General features: G+C 45.0%; 2 protein-coding genes across 2 annotated transcripts in view; one reads left to right on the top strand and one right to left on the bottom strand.

Annotated features, from left to right (window-relative positions):
- Nucleotides 1–18,932, bottom strand: part of coro7 (coronin 7) — a 249,810-nt gene extending 230,878 nt beyond the window's left edge. Inside the window, exons 1-6 of the mRNA XM_080724911.1 lie at nucleotides 18,813–18,932; nucleotides 14,099–14,195; nucleotides 13,896–13,976; nucleotides 13,388–13,458; nucleotides 11,806–11,992; nucleotides 8,778–8,854 (exon numbers count right to left, since the gene is read on the bottom strand). Coding sequence (XP_080581037.1) covers nucleotides 8,778–8,854; nucleotides 11,806–11,992; nucleotides 13,388–13,458; nucleotides 13,896–13,976; nucleotides 14,099–14,195; nucleotides 18,813–18,872 — 573 coding nt within the window. The 5' untranslated portion in view covers nucleotides 18,873–18,932. The remainder of the gene's footprint in view (nucleotides 1–8,777; nucleotides 8,855–11,805; nucleotides 11,993–13,387; nucleotides 13,459–13,895; nucleotides 13,977–14,098; nucleotides 14,196–18,812) is intronic.
- A 2,980-nt stretch (nucleotides 18,933–21,912) lies between these two features.
- LOC308282746 (transcription initiation factor TFIID subunit 6-like) lies at nucleotides 21,913–23,673 on the top strand (the record flags this gene model as incomplete). The annotated part of the gene is made up of 1 exon (XM_080723134.1): nucleotides 21,913–23,673. One exon carries the CDS (start codon nucleotides 21,913–21,915, stop codon nucleotides 23,671–23,673), a length of 1,761 nt encoding a protein of 586 aa, XP_080579260.1.
- Nucleotides 23,674–25,112: the final 1,439 nt, after the last annotated feature.

Below are 25,112 nucleotides of genomic sequence, written 5' to 3'. Positions count from 1 at the left end.
CCAGTGTGTGTGACCGTGATCACAGCGGCAGACTGACACCGCAGACGAGGCCGATAGCAGGTAATAACTATAATAAGGGCTTAGAACAAACACGTGCACTTTGCAAACATATACATGTCGGGGCCAATCAGCCGGCTGACAGTGAGGGATTCAAGCTCACATCCGCACACTGACAATGGCCTACACATTACAACAGGGCAGGGGTCTTCAACGTTTTCAGGCCAAGGACCCCTTAGTTGAGGGAGAGATGAAGCAGGGACCCCCAGATTCCATATAGTTTAACAGTTTGACAGCACAATCATCATCGTGTATTTTGGATTCATGTCAATTTGTGTTATCAGATATGTAACCACTTGAACCGTCAATACCTAATAAACCTGAACTTTCACTCTGTACTTAGTGTGCTTTTTTCCCCTCTACACCAAACTTCTTTGCCAAAAATAGCCGATCTACAAGCTCACAACGCCTCGTGCTGCGAGGCGTTGTGAGCTTGTAGATTGGCTATTTTCGGCTAAAGTTCTCAGAATAAGGACACTAGGGTTCAAGTGGTTAATATAAAAAAATAAGGAAAAAGGTTTCTATCACACAAAGATTTGGAGGACCCCCTGTAGTAACTCTAGAGGACCCCCTGTTGAAGAACCATGGCCTACACAGTACACAGACACACACACACACACACACACACACAAAACCGACACAAACCAGTAAGACTCCCTAATCGGGAGATAAGCGACCGTAGGTCACATGTATACACAAAGAGTAGGGAGCAGTGTCCCCAAAAAATGTGGAGGGATCCATGTTGATGACATGAGTGTAGACATACTGTGTAGCAAGTTTCGTGATAATAGGGGAAAAATTGGAGGAGCAGTGTCCAAAAATGTGCTTTCAAAAATCGGCCTGAAGGTGGCGCTATATGGGACAGATCCATGTTGATGACATGAGTGTAGACATACTGTGTACCGATTTGAGTGATTTTAGGGGCAAAATTGTAGGAGCAGTGTCCAAAAATGTGTTTTGCAAGAATCGGCCTCATGGTGGCGCTAGAAGAGGGCCATGTGAGAAATGAGGGGTGGGGTCTCCGCGCCGCCGAGGCGGACGAATAGGTACCGGCCCCGGCTCTCCCGGTCGCTCCTAGCCCAAGTTACGGCATTGTATGTGCGCTGCAGTGGCAGGGGGTCCTCCACTGGGGGCGCCACCACTTTTGCATCCGTTCTGGAGCACCAGGAGTCGGTGGTCCCCGGGAATTCCCCGTGAGCAGCCCCGTTGGGGTGGTCATTTGGTCATTTTTGCACATTTGGTCATTTTTTACATCTGGGGGTCCCCCAGGTCCAGGCTCCGGGGGTCCTTGGAGGTTGTAGTTTGGCAGGCAAGGAGTGTGTGTGTGTAAAATCTGGCATGGATCGGGTCAACGGGTGCGGAGATATAAGCAGGGAAAAAGTGTGACGTGTGACGTGTGAGCACATTTGGTCATTTTTTACATCTGGGGGTCCCTGGGGCTCCGGGGGTCCTTGGAGGTTGTAGTTTGGCAGTCAAGGAGTGTGTGTGCAAAATCTGGCATGGATCGGGGCAACGGTTGTGGAGATATGAGCAGGGCAAAAGTGTGACGGACTCACTGACGCACGGACAGCCGGTGGAGCTTTTGATAGTAAATGCGACCTACGGTCGCAATAATCAATGACTGGACTTCAATGACTGGATGCCCCCCAGAGGTCTATAACGGGTCCAAGCCTTTTTTCCCTGCACACCAAATCTTTCGCCATACAGTATGTTCGCCTGCCAGAATAGGGAAGCTAGAGATCATCATAAACACACTTTTGTAAGGACCCAGCTGTCATGGTCAGCAGCATGTTGTCCTAGCTGTCTGAAACCAGAGTTCAAGTTAAGGATCAGGGCGTGGGTGTGTGCGTGTGTGTGTGTGTGTGGGGGGGGGGGGGTCTCACCTCTGGCACTTCTTAAGCCTCCCCAGTTCAAAGATCTACCCTGCTCAAACGTCCACCAGATTAAGGATGAGGGGACATATTTGCTGTTTATTGACAGGAATAGCAAACAAGGGATTTTCTTAGGGTCCTGTGTTTTGTGTGTGTGTGTGTGTGTGTGTGCGTGCGTGCGTGCGTGCGTGTGTGCGTGCGTGTGTGCGTGCGCACACGCGTGCGTGCGTGTGTGTGTGCGTGCGTCAAGCTAGGCCACCCAAGAGTCGGAGTGCCCCCAGGCCATGTCATTGGGCCTCTTGTGACCTACGCCAAATCAAAAGCACGGAGAACACAGTGCCGGGGCAACACAGACACACAGACACACTAAACTGTCATTTCCAGGATATTGCCCCCAGACAAGAAGACCTGACCTACGGTATCTGCAAAATAGACAAATCCATATCGTTGTTGTCGGGTGAAAACCCTGTATGTCCAAAACCGTTCGTTTTGCATTTATCATTTTAAAAATGTACAGGCGATCTACAGCCGATCTACAGCCAATCTACAAGCACACAACGCCTCACGGTGCGAGGCGTTGTGTGCCTGTAGATCTACTGTTTTCACTACTTTTGTGTGACCGCCTTGTATGATGAAGCAGGGCTTTACTTTACGAAAGAACGTACAAATTTGAAACTTGGGAGATAGGAGGTTTCCGCTCGACAGCGACGATATATAGCTAGGACTATATTTGGAGTGCGCTTACTGACCTCAGAATGCTCTGTATACTAACTAGCACCATTAACAGTAGCGTGCACACGCACACGCCGCTGCAACCTCATTCTAAGTGTTGTTGTGCAAACATGTGAGAGGTGAAACTATCTGGCTGTGCAAACACTCGGGGGCCAGTCATATACACAGGAGCCCACCGCACCGACACACACTCAGACAAGCAAACACACCGGCTATGACAATAGCCTGTTTACACACACACACACACACACACCCCTATCTTGCCTCATAACAGCACAGATGGAGGGTCCACATCCCTGTGCTTGCGGGCATGTGTGCGTGTTGTTGAGTGTATGTTTGTCTGTGAGTGCATGTACATGTGCGTCCGTGCATGTGTGTGTGGGTGTGTGTGTGTGTGTGTATATATAACAGTTCGCTGAGACAGCAGCTGTTTAATCAAAGCGTTGGAGCCCTCACCTCGTTCTCAAGCTGCTGTTAATGAGTTTTCACTGCAGTCTGGTGCACAGCTTACACACACACACGTACACACACAGGCGATCCACAACCAATCCCCACACACATCAAACACACCATGATGCCAAGCTCCCTTTCCCAGTCTCCCACGGTTACTGGTGTCAGTCGCACAGCTGTGATTGGCAGTGTCTACGATCTCTTCGCTACTGGGCCTTTTTCTTTCTTTTTGCTTATCGAACACATTTTCAACGGTCTGGGACCAGTAAACACCTCTTCTCTAAGCCAAGGGTCTTCAACAGGGGGTCCGGGACCCCCTAGGGGGTCCTCAGAGTTACTACAGGAGGTCCTCCAAATCTTTGTTTGATAGAAGCTTTTTTCTGTTTTATATTAACCACTTGAACCCTAGCATTCATATTCCGAGCACTTTACTCAAAAATAGCAGATCGGCTTGTAGATCGTCTATTTTCAAGGTTTGGCGTAGAGGGGAAAAAGAACAGACCGAGTACATAGTGAAAGACTGATGATTGTGCTGTCAAACAATCAAACAATGAAACTATATGGAATCTATGAAAAGGTTGTGGGGGTCCCTGCTGCATCTCTCTCTCCACTTAGGGGTCCTTGGCCTGAAAACGCTGAAGACCCCTGCTCTAAGCAGTGTAACACTCTCTCCTGAGTGCATCCATCTGTCACACAGAAGAAGTAGCGATTCTTCCCCACATGAGCCTACTTTTCTTTTTTCGCTCAGGACTCGTGTGTCATAAATATACATCTCTCTAATTCCAAATGGGGCCTGACATGAGTCCTTCTCTTCGGGGGGCTACGGCCTCCCCTTCATCTACTCTAGCCCCACCACCAACCCTGCACCCCAATGTTTACCCAATGGGAGGGCCGGGAGGATTGGACCCACATGTGGGTTGGCCCTATTTGCTTTAATAAGGTGGATTGGAGAAGATTGGAGGGGGCCTATTGAGTTAAATGACACCAGAGCCCGAAAGGGCAGGAACCTTGGAGGTCCACCCCCTCTGATCTTTGCTCATATTTCTGGCTCTCTTTGTGCCTCGTTCCTTGGTTCTCTCTCAGGCTGCCCCGAAGGCCCATGGCAGGGTGGTAGCACTGGTAAAAAAAAGCCAATTACGCTGTCAAAGTAGATGCTTTTTCGGGGTATGGGATGTAGCTGACGGGCCGGGATAATTTGTTTCTTGTCAGCGGGGAAACCCAAACGAGGGGGAAATTAGACTTAAGACTGACGTTCATAGCAGTTTAAAGAACACATGAATAGCATGGCGTTCTCAGGCAGGAGTTAATGGGCAACTTTAGTTTTTTACAACAAGGGTTCATATTTTAGATTGTAATTAAAGAATATAAAAGATGAGTGTTAAAGTTATTTCATTTACTTCTTTCTATTGTTTTAGAGATTCTTATTTCAGTGGTCGGGGGCATGCGTGTGGCTAAAAAGTGGCTAAATATGTCATTTTAAACAGAATAAGCCCATTCCCAAGATACAACACAACCTTTCATGGTTGGATGTGACTTATGGGAGCTAGAAGTGTTACTGTTAATAGCAATAAAGAATCCTCTGGCTTAATAAGTCTAAAAAGACATATTTAGCCACTTGTACGCATGCCCCCATGCGTACGCATGCCCCACATTTTAGCACAGTAAACAAGATAAAACAATAGAACGAAGCAAATGAAACATTTTAACTCTCATTTTATCTTTTCTCTAATTACAATCTAAAATATGAACCCTTTTTGTAAAAAACGAAAGTTGTCCTTTAACTCATTGAGTGCCTATCCCGAATTAGTTCGGGATATATTATCGCATACCAGAGTGCCTATCCCGAACATGTTCGGGATATTAAAAAAAAAAAAAAAAAAAAAAAATTGAAACATTTTTTTTTGAATTTTTTTTTTGGACCCTATCAAATCTAGTGAACATGATTTCAATCGCGATTTTGCATGTTCCACCCCCATACAACCCCATCTAACATACAGGGCAGCCATGTTTGTTTACATAACATGTAAAACATAATGGCGATTATCTCAAGAATGCCTGAACGGATTTCCAATCGGATTTTTTTGTTTGAAAGCTGTGAACAAACTGCACAAATCCACTCCAATGCAATCCAGGATTGCATTGGATTTTTTAGAGCTCATTCTTCTCTGTTTTTTTCCCATGCATGAGGTGTGCAAGGTTTAATCATGGCTAAGTTGACGAAAATAAGGCTTCTAAAATGCTTGGTAGCCAATAGCTAACTTCAAGCTAACTTCATCCTCTTCCTGTACATGCACAAAGGAAAGTGTTCAGGCAAGTCATGGCTGCAGGGCTTCTGCATATACCAGCATATCTCTATGGGATTTTCTATGGCCACTGGGCGCCCTCTAGTGGTGAAAGGGGTGGCACTCAAAGAGTTAAGCTCACCACATCAGGAGGGGCCTCGCTACCTCGTCGTCAGCTCTCGTACAACCCACAGGCTGCATCCGTCTGAGCCCTGGCAGAATGAGCCCCCCCCCCATGGTGTATAACTCCAGGCCTGGAACTATGCAAGGATGAATTTATGTCAGCCCCCACTGATGAAAAAGCCCTATGTGATCACCCCTGGCTCCCCCTAATAAAGCAAGACTACTCATGAAACAATTCCACTTAAACTCATAAATCCATTCTTTCCCTGCACCCCGCCACCCTCCCCTCACAAACCCACACCACCTCCGTCCTTCCACCTCCCGCCCCAAATATTAACAACCTGATGGAAAGCCCTTCCAGCACCCTGATTATTTCCTGATGACAGGGAGGAGGGGGGCGGCACTGGACCCAGGGGTGTCGGAACCAAATTCTGGGCCCTTGGTACAAGGATTCACTCAAATTTTGTGCTTCAACTATTGAAAAATAGCAGATATACAAGCTCAGAGTGGTGTAAGCTTGTATTTTTGCGAAAAACCTATGTTTCTATGTCAGTGGTGCGCAAACGTTTTCATGTCAAGAACCCCCAAAATGATATGTATTTAGCCACGGACCCCCATCTAAAAATATTTAGTTCCAGGGACCCCCCCCCCCACAAAATTTGAGTTACAAATGTTCGCTTAAAAATACATAATATATTCAAAGATTTGCACACATTTTCACGACTTTTCAAAAATAGCAGATCTACAAGCTCGCAGCGCGGCACTCGCTCTGGTCGTTAAATCGCCCTTTTTTCCGAGGGCCATGTCACTGGGCCTCCCCGGGGGCAGGTGAGGAGCGAGCTCTGCTCCTTACTAATTTGGCTTTATCTCCTGGAAGCTGTCGGGGGAGTGGCAGAGTCAAAAGGTCCAGATTAAAGAAGACTCTTTCTCCTTCCATCCATCTTTCCAGATAAACTTTATTTTGCCGCGCTACTCCTCCCACAGTTTTGGTGGCACGCACTTGGGCCATATGTCAAATCTCTTGGCTTCATCGATTCGGGACACGTCTGGGTGCATTTTGCTAAGGGATATGTGAAGGGGAGCACACACTGGACGCGGGCGGCTACGCAGCGCCGCGCCGCGGTATCGACGCACGTGAAGTGCCGCGCGGTAACCCAAACTGGATGAGGCGCGCTGCCACACAGCACATTCATTTCCCCCGGTGGGGAGAACCATGGGAGAACATGTTCACCGCGCGGCAACGCTGGAAAAATAGAACAGTGGCGTATCGGCAAGGCGGCAGACCCGCGGCTGCACGCGTCTGACTCTGATGCCGCCGGTGTGGGTTAGTTCATTGAAAATAATGGGGTTGTATGTTTTGACGCGGCGCTTCCGTGCCATCTCCGCGTCCATTGTGTGTTCCAGGGGATCTCCATACAGTATATGGGCATAAAAGGACAAAGGACTGACACAGAGATCTCCAAATATGGTCATTAATTTATTAGTGGATTAATTTCCCCGATTGACTTGAATTGGGAAAATTGAAATGGTAAGACGGAATTCATTAGCAAGCGTGACTCGCGTAACGGCAACCACACTTGCAATTTCCAACTGCATCTTTCTAGTTTTGTCGACAAAATCAACTGTTGTAACAAATTGTATGATATTTAGTCGACTAAAACTAAAACATTCCAGCTGACTTAAGCAGGGGTTAAGTGGGTGACGGGGCACCCTGGGTGCTGTGACGGCAGTCCAAGGGTGCTGCGAGATAATTTGATAATATTTGGAATTTATTTGGACACTTGAAAAAAATGTTTAGTATCATTTTAAACTGGAAGCACAAAGTTATTTTCAGTCAGTTCTATCCAAAATGGCTATTATCTCAAATTATCTCAACATAAATACTAAAATATCATCACTGTCGGGCAGAAACCTCGTATCTCCACGTTTCAAATGTGTACGTCTTTTGCCCTGCTTCATCATACAAGAACGTCGCACAAAACTAGTGAGAACAGCCGATCTACAAGCACACATCGCGAGGCGTTGTGTGCTTGTAGATCGGCTGTTTTCACTAGTTTAGTACATTTTATAGATGATAAATACAAAACAAATGGTTTTGGACATACATGGTTTCCACCCGACAACAACGATATGCTATAAATACAGTATATGGTTCTGGGAATGAAAATTATAATGTAGGGGTGCCTCGGATTAAAACAAATATTTATGGGGTGCCCTGAGACAAAAAAAAGTTTGGGAACCCCTGGACTAAAGCACGGCTAAAATTAAATTACATTTTATTCAAAAGACTTATGACTAAATCAAACTTTGCTGTCAAAATAAACACTGGCTAAAGGTCCTGCTTAGAGATGACTCTTGCCAGGAGAGTGACGAGGGCACAACGGAGAGGAGGAAGGGGAATGTAAACTTGGGATAGGGGTCAATGGGGGTGGGGGGGGGGGGGGGGGGGGTTGTTAAGACAAACCGAAAAGCCCTGATGGATGCATCCATCAGATGCAGCCATGTGCCCTCGCTGGGGCCCCTAATTAACCAGTTGCTCCGTTTTCCGCTCAGGCTGCGGAGGAAAGGAGAAAAACTCAGCATGCGCTCTGCCAACGAGCGGTTCTTTAATGTGCTTTTGTCATCACTACTACCCCATTAAGGCAAACTGGTTATTAGGTTTTGTTTCCAACATTTGTTTTTTACGTCACAATATTTCCAAGCTTATCGCTTCTTTCCTCCATGGCGGCTTGATTGATTTCCATCGTTATAAGAGCTGGTCACTCGTTCCCACTCTGTGTGTCTGTGTGTGTGTGTGTGTGTGTGTGTGTGTGTGTGTGTGTGTGTGTGTGTGTGTGTGTGTGTGTGTGTGTGTGTGTGTGTGTGTGTTATCCACACCCTTGTTTATGAGAGTCACTCCTGTTGACTTGTTAATGGAAAGATCCCCTCATAAACATAACATGACCCTCCCTGACCGACCAATACAGACCACTGGTCTCTGATGCTGATGCTGGAGCCACACGGTGCTGAATGTGAGCCGTTGGTGGCATCTAGTGGCAATATTGGGCAACTACAACAGTCCAGCTTCCAGTGTCCTAAAGTGGGGTTTTCTACATTAGTTGACCACGGCAACAAGAAGAGATCATAACTAGACACCATAAGGGTTCCTAAAAAAACAGGTTTCGAAAAAGTGTCGTTCGGGTGCTGGTGGAGCCTCTCTCCTGCCCTGCTAGTTACACCGAAACAAAAGGGAGTAAGTGTATAGCAAAGTAGTGTTTCCTACCTTGCAGGAGGAAGCCAACAGGGAACCGTCCTGCTTCCAACTTAAACTCTGCAGCTGGTCACTGTGCTCTTCCAGAACTGTAGACACACACACACACAGATAATATAGGTGAATGAAGGAGAGGGCAGGAGGGACAGTCCTCACGCAGTAGTTGACGAGGAAAGGAAAAGACACATGAAGACAAAGCACAGACCAGACGACACCAATACTTTGATGGCAACAAAGCACAGTTCAAGCAAATGAGAGCTGACACAGTTTTACAATACAGTACAATAATGCCTCGAAATTTATACTGGCGTGTATAAATTGCACTTAATGGGCAAAGGACAAAGACCACACAGGCATCTTACACCCGGTAGGAAAAAAGAAGAAATATGGGAGGATCTGAGAAGCCATGACAGAGCGCAAAACAGAATGGCTAAGCACAGGAAAACAGAACGGGAAAAAAAGCTAAATGAAAGTACAGCTCTATGAATCCTGAATGACCTCCAGAAGCGGTGCTTTAAGCACTGAATATTAAATAGAGATAGTCCCAGCTTGAAGCACCTCCTCTGGTGGACAGCAACAAAATTAAAAAAGAAAAACACGACAAATAAGAGCGACATTACACATCAAAAAACGTATACAATGATTGACATGTACGATGGTTGAGGCGTACGAGACAAAATGGCAGACAGGACACAAGACGCGTGGGGTTACGGTGCCATAAATAGGCACAGCATAGTGTGTGTGTGTGTGGTTGCAATGCACACAAATAGGGGACATTACAGAGGGAGTCATTTGAGGCTTAGGGTTCTTGTTTTGTTGTGACACTCGGACAAGACACACAGTGAGTGACACGGGACAATTTGAGACCGAACCACAGACACCTAAAGGACAAACAAGAACTCGCACACTCGCACACTCACACACACACACACACACACACACACACACACACACACACACACACACACACACACACACGTCGCACTTAGAACTACAGACTCACTCCCTAGCTTCCGCTGTGGACTGAAGACTCACCTCTTCAGACTCCACCTAAACCCATAGCACTACTGTAACACTCCCCTTCCCTCGATGACCATACACGAAGCTAGATAGCATTTTTAGGTTTTAGAAACTTTTTTTTTTTTACTGAATAGGTGCGTGTTCTATATGTTATTGTTTTTCTACATTGTTATTCCTATGCATTTGTTATATTGTTGTTGATGTACATGACATATTATCTTGCTTATTATACTGATGTACAGTATTACCTGCTTATTACAAGTCGCTTTGAATTAAAAGGGTCTGCTATATGCCCAACTTGTCAATTGTAAATTGTCCAGATGCTGCTGCCAGTGTCTCTCATGTATATTTCCCCTTAGCCACATGAAAAGAAAAAGTGAGAAAGAGAAGGAGTGATGGAGAAAAGTGGTGGTGGTGATGGCGGTAGAGGCTCATTGGAGTGTGTTGGGGGGCCGGGGTGGTGGGGGGGTGGGGGTCAGCGGTGTGAGCAGCAGCCAGGCCAGCTGTCATGAGGGAAGACAGTGGTGTGAGGGGGAGGGGGGGATGGGACGATTATTATCGCTGTAATCGTTTATTGTGATAAAAAAAAAAAACGCTCACAATAATCGTATTGTGGAGATTTAATTCATCGTGAAATCGTCCTCCGTCATGCAATGGGATGAATTAAACTTTTGTTTACCGAGCTGCATATCCGGTACCACTTAAACCCTCTCTTTTCTTTTGTAACTCTCTACCAAATCTCTTTGCCAAAAAATAGCCGATCTACAAGCTTGCGACGCGTCGCAACGCGTTGTGAGCTTGTAGATCTGCTATTTTTTTGGCAAATGTTCCGCCCCAGGATAATGGATGTTGGGGATATTTTGATTATCGCGATAACATCGCAAATCGCAGTTTCTCTGGTCACAATAAATCGTAAATATGAATGTTTCACATCGTCCCATCCCTAGATAAGGCCAGAGGATGGTGGCTATATCCTGAGGCCAGCCCAGGGAGACGAGGGCAGGGAGGGGGGGGGGAGACTGAGGATAACCAGGACTTTACCTCTGCTGCTCCAGCACTTAGACAGAGCCACAGGGCTGCAAAATGTAGGCAGTGTCAGTGAGACAGCACACCCCAACTGAGGAAAGGGCAACCAAATATCCCAACAAGCACCTCACTCCACTCCAAACAATGTCATACATACAGTATAAGGGGGGGACAAATAACAGAATAATACAAAATAATAAATAGACTGAAGCCTGACTGACATAGACTGGAGTGTTACACATCACAGACACAGTGCACGATGTGAACAAAAATAAATAAAATCGTCAGTGAATGCAAAAGCACATTGTGTATTCGTGCGTGTGTGTGGGCTGCAAACGTTAAACACATTGATTAAATAGATTATTGAAATAAATCTTTGATTTAAGGAAATAAATCTTTGATTTAAGAAAATCATCGATATAGAAAGGTATAATTTTTTGTTATGGTGAAGGTTATAGGGTGTGATATGGAATTTAAGCTTAACATATAAACCTGATAATCAAAAGGGGATTTAGGGAGGCATTTTTTTTTATCGGCATGACTGATTATTAGGCATTATTTCTAGGCTTGAGTACTTGTGATATTTACAGATAACAGATAACAATATACTGTAATATATACACACAGAATACACAGACATAAGATGTTGTTTGTACATGTCTTTAAAAAGCATAAATGTTCTGTGAAGTCCAACAAGGTGAGTCCAAGACTCAGGAAGTGATAAGTGGTTGTAGCTACATGTGTCATTGGTTATTGGGAGAATCCGCTGGCTGTAAAAAACAGTCAGCTGAGCACAAAAAGTGTTTATCAGCCACCAGCCACACTTTGGTGTGACCGTGCCCTAAAAGTAATATTTGCCTCTCTTATGTAGTGTAGTAGAAGTAAAAGTTTTGAAAATTGGAACTACTCCAGCAAAGTGAAAGTACCTCAAAACTGTACTAAAGTACAGTACTCTGGTAAATGTACTTGGTTCCTTTCCACCAGCGGTGGTTACCTGCTAGCGGTGCGTCCTGGCGGCTGGCATCCCAGAGCTGGGGGGTGTTGGTGGTGCCTACAGCCAGCAGGCCAGAGGAGGTGGGGTGGAAGAGGACCAGCTCCAGCCTGCCCTGCCCGGGACACAGGGTGAGCTCTGCCCCGCCGGGCTGCTCCCGCTCGGGGTCGCACAGGCGCCACAGCTTCACCTGTTCCCAAACAAGAGAGGGAAGTAAAAGCATCAATACTGCAATGTAGAGATAGTCAGGAATTCAAAATGTACTCAAGTAAAAGTGTTGGCATCCAAATGTACTTGTACCAAAAATAGAAAGTGCTCATTGTGCCGTAAGCCGTATGTCCCGTTTCAAAGGTTTTCAAATGAATAGCTCACAATGCCTCGAGATGCGAGGCATTGTGAGCTTGTAGATCTGCCATTTTCAAATGGCCGAAATGTATTTAGGGTTGAAGTGGCTAATATGGAGATTTTCATTTCGAACTGAATTTTCCGATGAACTAATGACAATGACAATTACGGTAGACCCCTCGATAACGTCACAGATGCAAATGACTTCAGGATGACATTTACAGTGAATGGAGCCTCGAGGAAACACATCAACACTTACTGACACAATAAACGTATTGCTTTGTGAACAATGTGCTCCGACAGCTGTTAGGAAAGAGAAAAACAGTAGGACAAAGAGTTGTTTGACCGTCCCAGCCAGCCACAGCGTCCCAGCCAGCCACAGCGGTGGAGCCAGGAGTAGGAGAGGTGGACGGCTGCCCACACAGATGAAGAGCGCTGTGGGTGGGAGGTCAGCTCTTCCAGGTGGCTGACAGCTGGGGCTTTAAAATCCCAGCCAGAGATGGAATGGTATATCGGAGGGTGTTATGCGCCTCTTAAGAAATGCTGGGCTAAATGAATGGTTCGCTGCCTGCAGCAGGCTTGCCCAGAGGGACCTGGACCATCGAGCAAATCTGAGGTATGAAGGCAGATCAAGGAGAAACTTGTCGCCATAATGAGCGTGTGTGTGCGCGTGTGTGTGTGTGCTGTCCATGCACCTTCCTTGTATTATGTGACTCTGACTTAATCAGCACAAGCAGGTCAGGTGCTGTTGGTGAAAGTTAAACAGGATTGACTGATCAAATAACTGCTGTACAAATGCTACATGCTGCAGACGTCTTGTGTGTGTGTGCGCACGTGTGTGCGTATGTGTATGTGTACACAGGTCTCTGAGGTAAACCATGCTGCAGACACAGACCCACACTCAGCAGATTCCTCTGAGGCAGGGCACCTGTGGTTCAGGATAATGTGTCGAGAGGAGGGAGCCCTCGAAACGCTTTAATAGCAAAACCCCAAAGGCGATTCATATCAGAATCTTAAGTACTGTCATCCACAACCACAGGATACAGAAAACCTGCCATGTAGTTTAACAAAGAGACAAGGTAATGTTAACGCATGGATTTAATAAACTCTGAATAGGTCCACCACGTGTGTACTTACTTATATACTGTATACATGTCCTGCCTCAACTTTGATTGTTATGATGATGAATGAATAAGATGGGAGGGAAGTTGGGAGGAAAGAAAGGAAGGTCGAAACTCACCGTTTCATCTGCGGAGCATGTTGCCAGCAGACTATCGTCAAAAGGAGAAAAATCCAGATCAGTCACTACATCTGAAAGAAAGACGTCCAAGGAGAAAGAGAGAAACACACAGACAAAGAAAGACGCACACACATAACACAGAGGCAGAAAGAAAGAACAAGGACAAACAGCGGATTTGGGTCAGAGGGTCAAATGCCTTTCATTTCTGAGCAAAGGCATTTGTATTTCTCATGTGATAAGTCTGTTATGAGAGTAACAGATTTTAAGTAAGAGAGAGATGAGGCAAGAGAGGTAGAGAGAGGAGAGCTAGAGACAGAGAGGGTGGAAGCAAGATAAGATGATATGAGGTGAGGTGGCAATATGCATGCAACGCAATGTGATGTAATGTCATATGATACATGACATGAGGTGATGTGATGATGTGATGATGTGTTATGAGGTGATCACGTTGACGCTGATGTGATGATGGTGAAGTATCGTGGGTAGACAAAACGTAGAGGACTCCTACCAGCATGGCAGGGGACTAGAGTGACCGTCCATTTTCCATCGGAACCTGGTTCTACTGAGGACAGGCCCACCATACCTCCACCTGGATATAGAGGGAAACACACACGCACAAACACACATCTGATTGAGTGCAAACGCACCAGAGCAAACACACCAGAGCTGCAGATGATGTCCACTGGGACCTGCTGTTGATCCAACTCTTACCAGCCTGCTCTGTGTTGAAGGCCACCAGCTTGGAGCTGGCTTTGATATGGTTGCCCTGGGAGGTGAAGGAGCCGGCGCGGACATCAGTGATCCAGCCCTGGACAGAGACAGATAGGGGTGTAACAATACATTTTAACAATGATAAGATACGCATCACAATACATGGTTGACGATACGATACATGGACGATATTGGTTCATTCATGGCAATACGATACGATTCGATTCAATGTTTTAAAATCGATATAGTAACTATTTAGCAAAGAAATTAAATCTGTGTGAAACGCGTTTTTAAGGGAAAAGTCTATTATTATGGATATAAATAAGTAAAAACTGTGATTCTCTAGCAAATACATGGACATAATATTTCAACACATATGGACAAACCCACGCCTTGACATGAACACAGAGATTACACACATTTATCGATAGACCAAGATTAGTTATATGGAATGGAAGTATTTAAACCCCCCTTTTTCATTTTCCTTCTTAAAATTGCTAAATACGAATACTTAGTTTCCATCCATACAAACAATTATTTGCACTGTAAAACGATTCGATACCGATTATCTGCATTGTAAAACGATACAAAGCCAAAATGTTACGAATTTACGATGTATGCTTTTGCATATCGATATAGATCATTGCAAATTAAAATTGATTTTCGATTCAGTTACTATATCGTTACACCCCTAGAAACAGAGACACAGAGACAATGAGGGAGATTTGGATTGGGTGGCACTACCGGGCAAGGTGACAGAAACGGGTGATGCTGTTGTTAGAGGCCCGCCTTGAGGGTCCCGACCCACAGGTTGAGAACCACTGTTATAGAGGTTAAGCGTCACTGCAGAGACCAGGGTTCAATTCCCCAGCTACAGCAGTGGTGCCTCTTTGTTTGGTCAATCTACAAGCTCACAGGGCAATTCTTTGAGACGCGTTGTGAGCTTGTAGATTGCCTATTTTTGTTTGACACCAAGTGTGCAACCAAGTATACAGGTAATTCAGGCACCAGTTGTCACTGCTCGTCTAGCATCTCCTACTGGTTGTGTGGACTCGGTATAACCTTTGAGTGTTCTGAATATGCTCTCCAGGAGAAACTCATCACATTGTCATCTTCACCCTTACCAGGCAGCATTAATACATACCTGGGGAATTGTCAATGACTACATTGGGAGAAAATGGGGAGGAAATACAACAAAAAGGGAAGCATTTGATAATGCTGGTATAGAAATTAGCTGAATGTTCTCAAGATAAGGATCAGATTGCAAAAGAGAGGACAATGTGAGTCTTGTGAGACATCGTTTGAGTGAGTCCTGACTGAGCGGTTCATCTGTTCTCTATGAGTAGAAATGTAGTGGGTCTCTACAAACGATTGGAATTTGTGCGTTCCGTTGACATGTCAACACAAGAGCAGTCAGACACACACACACACACACACACACACACACACACACACACACACACACACACACACACACACACACACACACACACACACACACACACACACACACACACACACACACACACACACACACACACACAGTCTACAGTGTTAAATTAGGAACTGAATAAAATGTGGTGTCACTGTCACATAAGGAGCACAAACCACTGCTTATTTGTGCAAACTTGCTGTGATAATTAAGCAAGAAAATCTGAATGTTAACATTGGGATAAAGAGGAAGGATCCGGCTGAGAGCACACACACAACACAAACACACACACTTTTGAATCAGCACAATGTTGAGGAAGTGGAAGCAGCTCCCTGGGTTGCACAGTGGAGTACTCATAAAAACGGTCTTTCATAACACGAACAACAAGGGAGAGAAAGAGAACAGAGGGCACTTAGACACTACATGGCGGGCAAACAGATGAGCCAGCCTGAAACTGGCTGAAGAAACACATTGCTCCACATGTAGGCAGACAGATATGCACACTAGAAACATACTCTGCAAGAGTGTGTCTGTTTCAGTAGGGTAACACATTCTGTGTACATGATGAGACATGTAGTGGGGTCCTGAAAAAAATGTAATTTTTTGTTTTAATTTCAAATTAATGTGAAAGTTTCATTTTATTAATTTGAAGGTAAGGATCTATAGATATAGAACAATTTTGGTTTGAGTGTCAAGCACCCAGATTAAACATTGGCCTCTAGGCCGTCTAGGGGCATCAGCAGTTGCCAATGCCAACACCCCACTAGCCCAAATATGTTCAGATCAGATAATCTGATCAGATTATCTGATCTGAACATTATGAGATATGTATGGATTCAGGATCAGGAGTTGCATGTGGTACTCCAATCAAATTACCCATAGAATCGACTTTATTTTCCAGTATTGGTGCATTATTGACGAAAGTAGATATAGTAGGCCTAATTTGTGAGATGTTGAAGAGTTAATGGGAGACCAGGTGATTCAGATTTGACAGGCTTACACAGACAGTACTTCCCCACCACATGGGACCTGCCTCAATGAAAAAATGCCATAAATAACAATTCTAACCTAGATTCCCTGAATCTCAGGGCCTTGGAATTCGGCCAGAGAGAGAAAGTGCTGCATGATGATGAGTTGCAGTTATTAATAGAGGTCTTTGTTGTCTGTTGCATTTAAATAAACGCAGAACAAGCATGGAATTCAAAAGCACGTGGGCTGTTTTTCTTAGGATCAGTTTTACAACGGTCAAGCAAAACGGTGCATTCGCTTATGATGAGGCAGACCTTTCTCTGCAGCATAATATTATACCTGCGCTCTCAGCATTTGGCAGCAGTGTGGGTGTGTGCAACAGAGAGAACAGAGAGGGAACCACAGGACGTTCAGCTTCAGTCTGGGTCATAGAGGGGGTGTTTTAGCTGTGTGAGGGACAACTGACTGCACTCACCCCCAGGGGTGTCGCACCAAATTCTGGGCCCTGAGTACAAGGATTCACTGCAGGCCCCCAATGAATGTTCTTCATAGTGGAGGGCGTTTAACCCATTTAGACTGGGAACGCATTATTACACATTATGTTTCTATGTCAGTGGTGCTCAAACGTTTTCATGTGAAGGACCCCCAAAATGATATGTATTTGGCAACAGACCCCCATCTCAAAATCACACACACACACACACACACACACACACACACACACACACACACACACGTATGACGCCCCTGCTCACCCCCCTCTCTCTCAAGTGACTGTGACCTGTGACCTTCGGCCGGTCTCAAGCAGACAAACTTGATGGTGAGACTTTTTGCAGCCTTCGAGAAGAACCCCTCCACACAGAAACACACACACGCATGTATTTCAGGTATAGTCTGTCTGTCACTCTCTCAATCCCGCATCCCCTTGTACTGTACACACTCCAAACTCCACTACATCAGTGGTTTTCAATCTTCCATTATTTATTCGGCATTTGAGCTACGGACCACCATTTGATGAGATGTAGCCTCTCAGACCCAAAACTTAGAGAACATTTGTTATTGTTTGACAGATTTTTGACCACACTTCCATGCTGTATTGATGTGGTAGCCTACCATTAGGCGAAATAACAGGCAAACACAGGCAAATAACAATTGTTCTACATTCTCTAATTGTGCAGACTTCTTGTAAATTAAGTAATGTTTAAACATCATTTAACTCCTGGTTTCATAAAATGAAACCAAATGGTACCCGTAAGGGTCCATTTGGTTTAATTTTACACTCTGAAGAGTTAAAGATATAATAACCAAGGGTCCATTTGGTTACCAACTCTCCATCATTTAGCTGGACCACTGGCTGCGAACCAATGCTCTGCATCACTTTCCCCGTTTGTCAATGTTTAACATGACAGTACCAGGCAGTCATGTGAGAGGCTGTTCTGTTGTGCTTTTGTTGTGTAATATATAGGCCTGGTGTGGTTTTCACAGCATAAAAGATCCTGTATTGGGATATTCCCTACCTGGAGCATCTAGCCTCCTTGCATGCCGGGTATTCTACTGGGTGAGCGACACAGAGGTGATTACATAATACATACTGTATGAGAGGACAAGACAGCAGCTGGCAGCTCAACCTCAAACCTCTCTCTCCACAATCTGCGGTATGCAAAACATGCACGAATAAAGTATCTGTGTTAACCTATTCGTGGTGCATGAAAGGACAAGGTGGCAATTGACGAGACTGTATAGCCTATGATGTAGACACTGATATTGATATCAGACGTCATGCACATTTGCCTGGAAATCTTTGTCTTCCCACTGCGTTTGGTTTTCAAATCTGGAACATACATATCCGAACATATACAGCTACTACAGCTCTGCATATTATCTAGTACAGAACGTTGTCACAACGGATATTAATGTTTATTTCCCAACGGATAGAAGTTCAACAACGTGACATCCTCTGTCTATGGTGATAACTATGATGGGCGTCTCTGCAACATATCTGAGGCAGAGCTATAGCTGCTGTATGGACAGTATGGAGCCACATGGACCATACTAGTTCTATACTGTAGTAGCCACTGCCAGCCGTGGTTTTGTTTTTGTGACAATAAGTTAATAACAAAATAATAACCATAAAGTCATGCCTCTTCACATTTCCATCTCTCAAAACGCAGCCTGTCAGAGGTATGCAGGAAGTTCAGTCAGTCAGAGCACTCCTTCCACTGTCTCTACTACTACTACAGCTAATAACCAATGCTAACTTTGGCTAGGTAAAAAGAAACGTCTACTTTATGATTTATCCCGTTAGCTACTCACATCTTTCTTGGCAATTTTCGGGGTGGTGTTTTTGAATTTGGAGGTCTTGAAACGGTTCATGGTGCCGTCTCTCCGGGGTGCACTGTGGAAGCCTTCCGGGTGTGTGTGTGTCTTGTTGGTGTTCTAGTAGCGCGGCTGCTACAGCTGACAGCCAGTATGTATGAGACACACTTTACTGGACGCCCTCAGGGCGCGCTCGGTTTGTTTCACCGGCTGCACCGAAAGGGTGGAGTCTTGATCACACAGATCTCCTATCTAGCAAACTTGCTATTGCTAGATATATAATGCATTTATATATAATATAATGCACTATAATGCATTATGAATGTGGTTATTACGCATTGTAGACCCGACCTTAACTTAATATCTTGCTAATCTATAATACCCCAACCTCAAAACAATTCAATTTGATTGATTTGATTTGATTTGATTGATTGATTTTTTTTTGTTGATTGATTGAATACTTTATTAGCAGTTCAGTTATTAGCAGTTCACAGGAAAGTACAGTTCAGTACAAGGTCTGCTATAAGAGGATTTAAACCCAAGAAAGCACTATGGCTTGTTTCCATTGGGGTTTGTATTCATTGAAGGATACATCTCACATAGTACTTAAGTGTAAATGTATTTGGTTTGGTTTGGACTCCTCAACATTTTAGAAACATTTTAAAAATCATTTGCCTTTGCCCTATGCTAACTGACTCCCTATACTGCCTTATGCTGCCTTATAACACTCCCTATTGCTTTATGCTGAGTTAATACGGACTCCCTGCTGCCTTATGTTCCCTATTACTGACTGCTGCCTTATGCTCAGGTGATTAAATATTGGTGTTACAAAGTAACAGTTAGTTGGTAATCTGTTTATAAATCTCATGGACTTAAAACTTGGACACCACTGCCATCTAGCGGACTTATTTGGTGCATCTCTAATATATGTGTAGGCCATATATTGATTGATTGATTGATAATAGTCACATCATCTAAAAATCACACTTAGTGTGAAGTGAGCGGTGCCTTTATATACATGCTCAAAACGTCCCGTGAAGCTTGGCCAAAGCCAAGCTCTGCGGGACATATGGACGGACATAAGCCACGTTACAGACACAGGCTAGCTGTGTGTGTGTGTGTGTGTGTGTGTGTGTGTGTGTGTGTGTGTGTGTGTGTGTGTGTGTGTGTGTGTCTGTGTGTGTGTGTGTGTGTGTGTGTGTGTGTGTGTGTGTGTGTGTGTGTGTGTGTGTGTGTGTGTGTGTGTGCGTGCGCGTGTGCGTGTGTGTGTGTGTGTCACTGTCACCCCCACCCACAGCTGAGCTGGCCACTATAGGCCCTAAGCTAAATCTGCCTCTGGTCTATCTGTCTGTGTCTGTGTCTGTGTGTCCCTTATAGCCGTACAGCATATGGAGATGTCTGTATCTGTCTGCCTGTGTGTGTCCCTTTGATAACCATATATGGAGATTTCTGTGTCTGTCTGCCTGTGTCCCTTTTATTCCCATAATCCCCCATATTCCCATATTTGGCACGGCCAAATATGGAGTCTAGGCTAGTAGGCCAGTCATATTGATGACATCAGCGTACTCCATATATGGGGATTTCAGATTTATTTAATTATTTTCCTTATACAAATTCTCACGCATCACGCCCTTGGGTCTTTGAAGTTGTTTGGTCTAATATATGGGAAATTGGGCATGCCTATATATGGGCATAGTGGTCGGAAAAAAACTCTATCTGGCAACAGCCAATCATAGGAATTTAGGCGGGCCATATATGTCATCAAGTTAAGCTTAATATAATGTTAGAATGATAGAACTGTTGAGTATAAAAGGGGCCACGTCACCCTCCTAAGCAGGCTTTTGTTGTATCCCAGCAAGCCAAGCAGTTTGTTCTGTGTTCTGTAACTGAAACATCCATCTGATGGCTAACATTGATAGAGACAGCCTAGATGATGAGAATAAGTCTCTGGGAGTGGGAGATATGAATGAACTCACCAAGCAGCCCATCGCCCTCCAAGGCCTGCAGCAAATGAACGAGTTCATTATAGAGAGGGGCAAATGGGAAGAGGAGAGAAACAGACTGCTTGGAGAGAATGAGGCTTTGACTGAGGCTCTGTCCGAGGCTCTGGCGCTGCTTGAGGAGGACGAGGAAGAAAGGAACAGAACTAAACATCTCAGCACCTCCCAGGACCTTCAGTTCACAAAGCTCTTTGTAGAGAGGGCGAAATTGGAGGAGGAGAGAAACAAACTGAGTGGAGAAATGGAGGCTTTGGCCGAGGCTCTAGCAAAGCATAAGGAAGCTCTGGCAATGCTTGAGGAAGAGAAGGAAGAGGAGAATACAATCAAGACGCTCAGCAACTCCCAAGACCTCCACCTGGGTCTCAACAAGAATGAACAGCGACAGAAAGAGGTTCTTTGGATGAATGAAAAGCAGGCTTTCAAAGAAGCGATGAAGGCTAGAGTCCTTACTTGCCTTCATCTACATTCATTGATTTATATGAATATATTTACATTAATTGTATGTATTTACCTGGGATTCATGGCCACTCCTTTTGGATCATGAACTTCTCTTCATTATAAATGGGAGGACAGAAACTAACTGCTTAGAGAAAAGGAGGCTTTGGCTGAGACGAGTAGACCAAAGACATGGAGAGAGAGCCTAACCCTAACCAGCAGTTGTATTACAAAGTAACTATTATAGCAGGCAGACAACCAAACATAGCATCAGATTAAAGAACATATAGTGAACATATCTAAATAAACTGCATATATACAGCATGTGCACCTTCACAGTTCCGAACTGCTGGGATTAATGAGAGAATCCAGGAATCAATCGCTGTGTCCCTTTCATGCCCATATTTGGAGATCCCTGAGCTCTCTCAAGCTGATTGGTTGAAACACATGCCCATATATGAACAATGGGCAAGCTCATTGGCTGAAGGCTGAATCAACTCTGGCTGACAGTCCAAATATAGGAATATAAGACAGGCGACGTCATCAAGGCTCTCCATGATACGTTAGGGTGGTGCAATGAACTGTAGTGTTTAAAAGAGAGGTCAGACCCGATGTATTTTAACGTTAGATCAAAATTTCCGCACACAAGCCATGGTAGAGGAATGGCGGTCCTGTCCACAGAATCCATCAAGGCAATTGCTGAGTCTGTGGGAGTGGAGCAGATGCACGAGGAGAGTTGTGCAGCCCTCAGTGAAGAGGTCAGCTTCAGAATAAAGGAAATTGCTCAGGATGCCCTTAAGTTTATGCACCATGGGAAGAGACGTAAATTAACCACCAATGACATAGACAACGCTCTCAAGCTGAGAAACGTGGAGCCCCTTTATGGGTTCCAGTCCCAGGAATTCATTCCCTTTCGCTTTGCAAGCGGTGGAGGGAGGGAGCTTAATTTCTATGAGGAAGAGGAAATGGACCTCAGTGAGATCATTAATAGACCCCTCCCCAAAGTTCCACTGGACATCTCTCTTAAAGCACATTGGTTAGTTATTGAGGGTGTGCAGCCGGCCATACCAGAAAATCCACCTCCAGCAACGAAGGAGCAGCAAAAGGCAGAGTCTACTGAACCCCTGAAAAGGTCTACGCTGGGTCATGAGAGAGCGACTTCAGCAAATGGCAAAGGAAAAGAAAAGATGAGAATGAAGCCACGCAGCACTTGTGAACTATCTGTGGAACAGCAGCTCTACTACAAGGAAATCACGGAAGCCTGTGTTGGCTCGTGTGAAGCCAAAAGGGCTGAGGCTTTGCAGAGTATTGCCACAGACCCTGGGCTGTATCAGATGCTACCGAGGTTCAGCACCTTTATCTCTGAGGGGGTGCGTGTAAATGTGGTGCAAAACAATCTGTCTCTGTTGATTTACCTCATGAGAATGATCAAAGCTCTAATGGACAACACCACGCTGTACTTGGAAAAGTATTTACATGAGCTGATTCCGGCCATGGTGACATGTATTGTGAGTAAGCAGCTATGTTTGCGACCTGATGTTGACAACCACTGGGCCCTAAGGGACTTTGCTGCTCGTCTCATGGCCCAATGTTGTAAAACCTTCAGTACTACTACCAACAACATCCAGTCTCGCATTACCAAGACCTTTAGCAAGTGCTGGTTGGACGATAAGACCCCGTGGACAACACGTTACGGCTGCATAGCAGGACTTTGTGAACTTGGATCTGATGTGATTAAGACCTTGATTCTTCCCCGGCTTGCTGTGGAGGGTGCTCGCATCAAAGCACTGAGGGAAGTACCGGCCGTGTCTAACATTGATAAGATGTCTAATATTGACAAGATAGGAGCCGACCATGTTCAAAGCCTGTTACTGAAACATTGTGCCGGTGTTATTGCCAAGACCCGACCTGTACCAGATGTTGTGGAGCAGTACCGGGCAGACTACGGTCACCACCTCGGAGACATGCTTTGCTCCCATGTAGAGAAGGCCAGGACCCAACCAGTATTACAAGCTCACAAACTCAATAGCACAACCACCTTCACAATCACACAGCCTCCTCCCTCTTTCACCGTCTCGCAGAGTGAATTCAGTGGATCCGCAGGGCCTTGCACTCCCCACATCATATCCCTTCACCCAGAGACACCACCACCACCGCCAACAACAGAGTGCATTGTGATGGAAACCAGTGCAGGATCTGCCTCGACTCAGCAGGTTCCCACAAACTACTCTCCCCAGTCCGCCTCCCCAGTCACAACAAGCACAGTTCCAAGTGCCACTCCCACCTCGCAACCACTGGTCAAATCAGAGCCAGGATATGGCTCCAGGAAGACGAAGCAAAGAAATGGCCCAGAACCTCCCAAGACCTCCACCCAGGTCTCGTCAAGAAAGAACGGTGACAGAAAGAGAGTTTTTGTCGGTTGACAAGAAGGCTATCAAGGAAGAGATTTTAGGCAAGAGATGGGTTCTTTAGAGAGGGGGAAATGGGAGGAGAGAAACAAACTGCTTAACCTAGCTTTGACTGAAATGTTCCTCACTGCGGAGCAGAAGGTCAAAGACCTGGAGGGACAGACGGTCAGGCGACGGACGGCGGACAGACATTCGGTAAATTAATAGTTAGCTATTGATTGCTATTGATTGATTGATTGATTGATTGATTGAAGACTTTATTATAGGTTTGCATAGGAAAAGGTACAGTTTTATGACTGTACAGTTCACTGGTACTGGTTCACTGGTCAACTAAAAGGAGATCCTAGAAAAGCACTTGGCTTATTTACATAGGAAACCATTGAAGTATCTCATATAAAATTGAAATTGAAATGATGACTGTCAGTGGTACTGAACTATGGGGGCTCTATCTATCCCTTATGCCTATCTTATTAGGCATTTCTATTAATTTGCAAAACATTTTAAATAGTGAAAATAGCCGATCTACAAGCTCACAACACGTAGATGTAGATCTCATTGTAGACGCAGAGTAGATCAGATTTCATTAAAATGGTTTTCAAAATAATAAAATATGTATAAGGAACAGCAGGATAGATACCTGTTTCTTTTTTTTTTATTCCAAATGTCTGACAAACTGTATCTCATGGAAGACATTCTGGCCAGCAGTTTAAATACCTAGCACAGCCTCTACATTGTTTGATGTTCCTCCTCAATCAAAACAAAACCAAAAAGTATTTGGGTCGATCAAGGCACTATAGAGGGACAAGAAGTGGAGGCTTTCTCCTTTGAATGATGCCATGAAGGCACTGAGAAACACGTTGTGAAGGCTACAGGGTCATGGTCAGGGTCAAACCAACCAGCGGGTTTCTGTCAAGGCAAGTTCCTTTATCCACCAGGTCAGAGGCCATTTCAGCAAACCATGTAATATGGTGGAGAGCCAACATGGTCATACCAATTTTACACCATGGCTCAGGAGGCTAGCCATCTAAGAGGGTGGATGGGTGGGTCTGTCTGGTTGTCTGTTGGGAGCTATCTCACAGACCCCTGGGCTGGATCGATCAGCATCAATTCCTGGCCAAAGAAGTACCGTCATGCGTTCTTTCACGTTTTATACCTTACGTGTGTGAAATATCTGTTTGTGCCTGAAGAAGGCAGTTACACTGCCGAAACGTTGGTAATTAATCTCTGTGTCCAACAATAAAACTTTGGCACTTTGGCTACGGTGTGTGCGGCTACTTTTCTGTCTTTTTATAAGACACTCTCTGTGTGTTTGTCTGTCACATGTCCCAACTGAGGGAGTGCTGTGCCATGAAATATTGAATATGAATGTTTTAATGGAAATTAATAGGCCTCGGATCGGGGATGCAATCTTCTTGCCCAAATTTGGAATCAAAAGTCATAGATATCATCATTGA

Source organism: Nannobrachium achirus (genome assembly GCF_963921795.1).
Source record: "Nannobrachium achirus genome assembly, chromosome: 4".
Taxonomy (NCBI): Eukaryota; Metazoa; Chordata; class Actinopteri; order Myctophiformes; family Myctophidae; genus Nannobrachium; species Nannobrachium achirus.
Note: the sequence above shows the minus strand (reverse complement) of the source record. Positions and strands in the feature narration are given on the sequence as shown.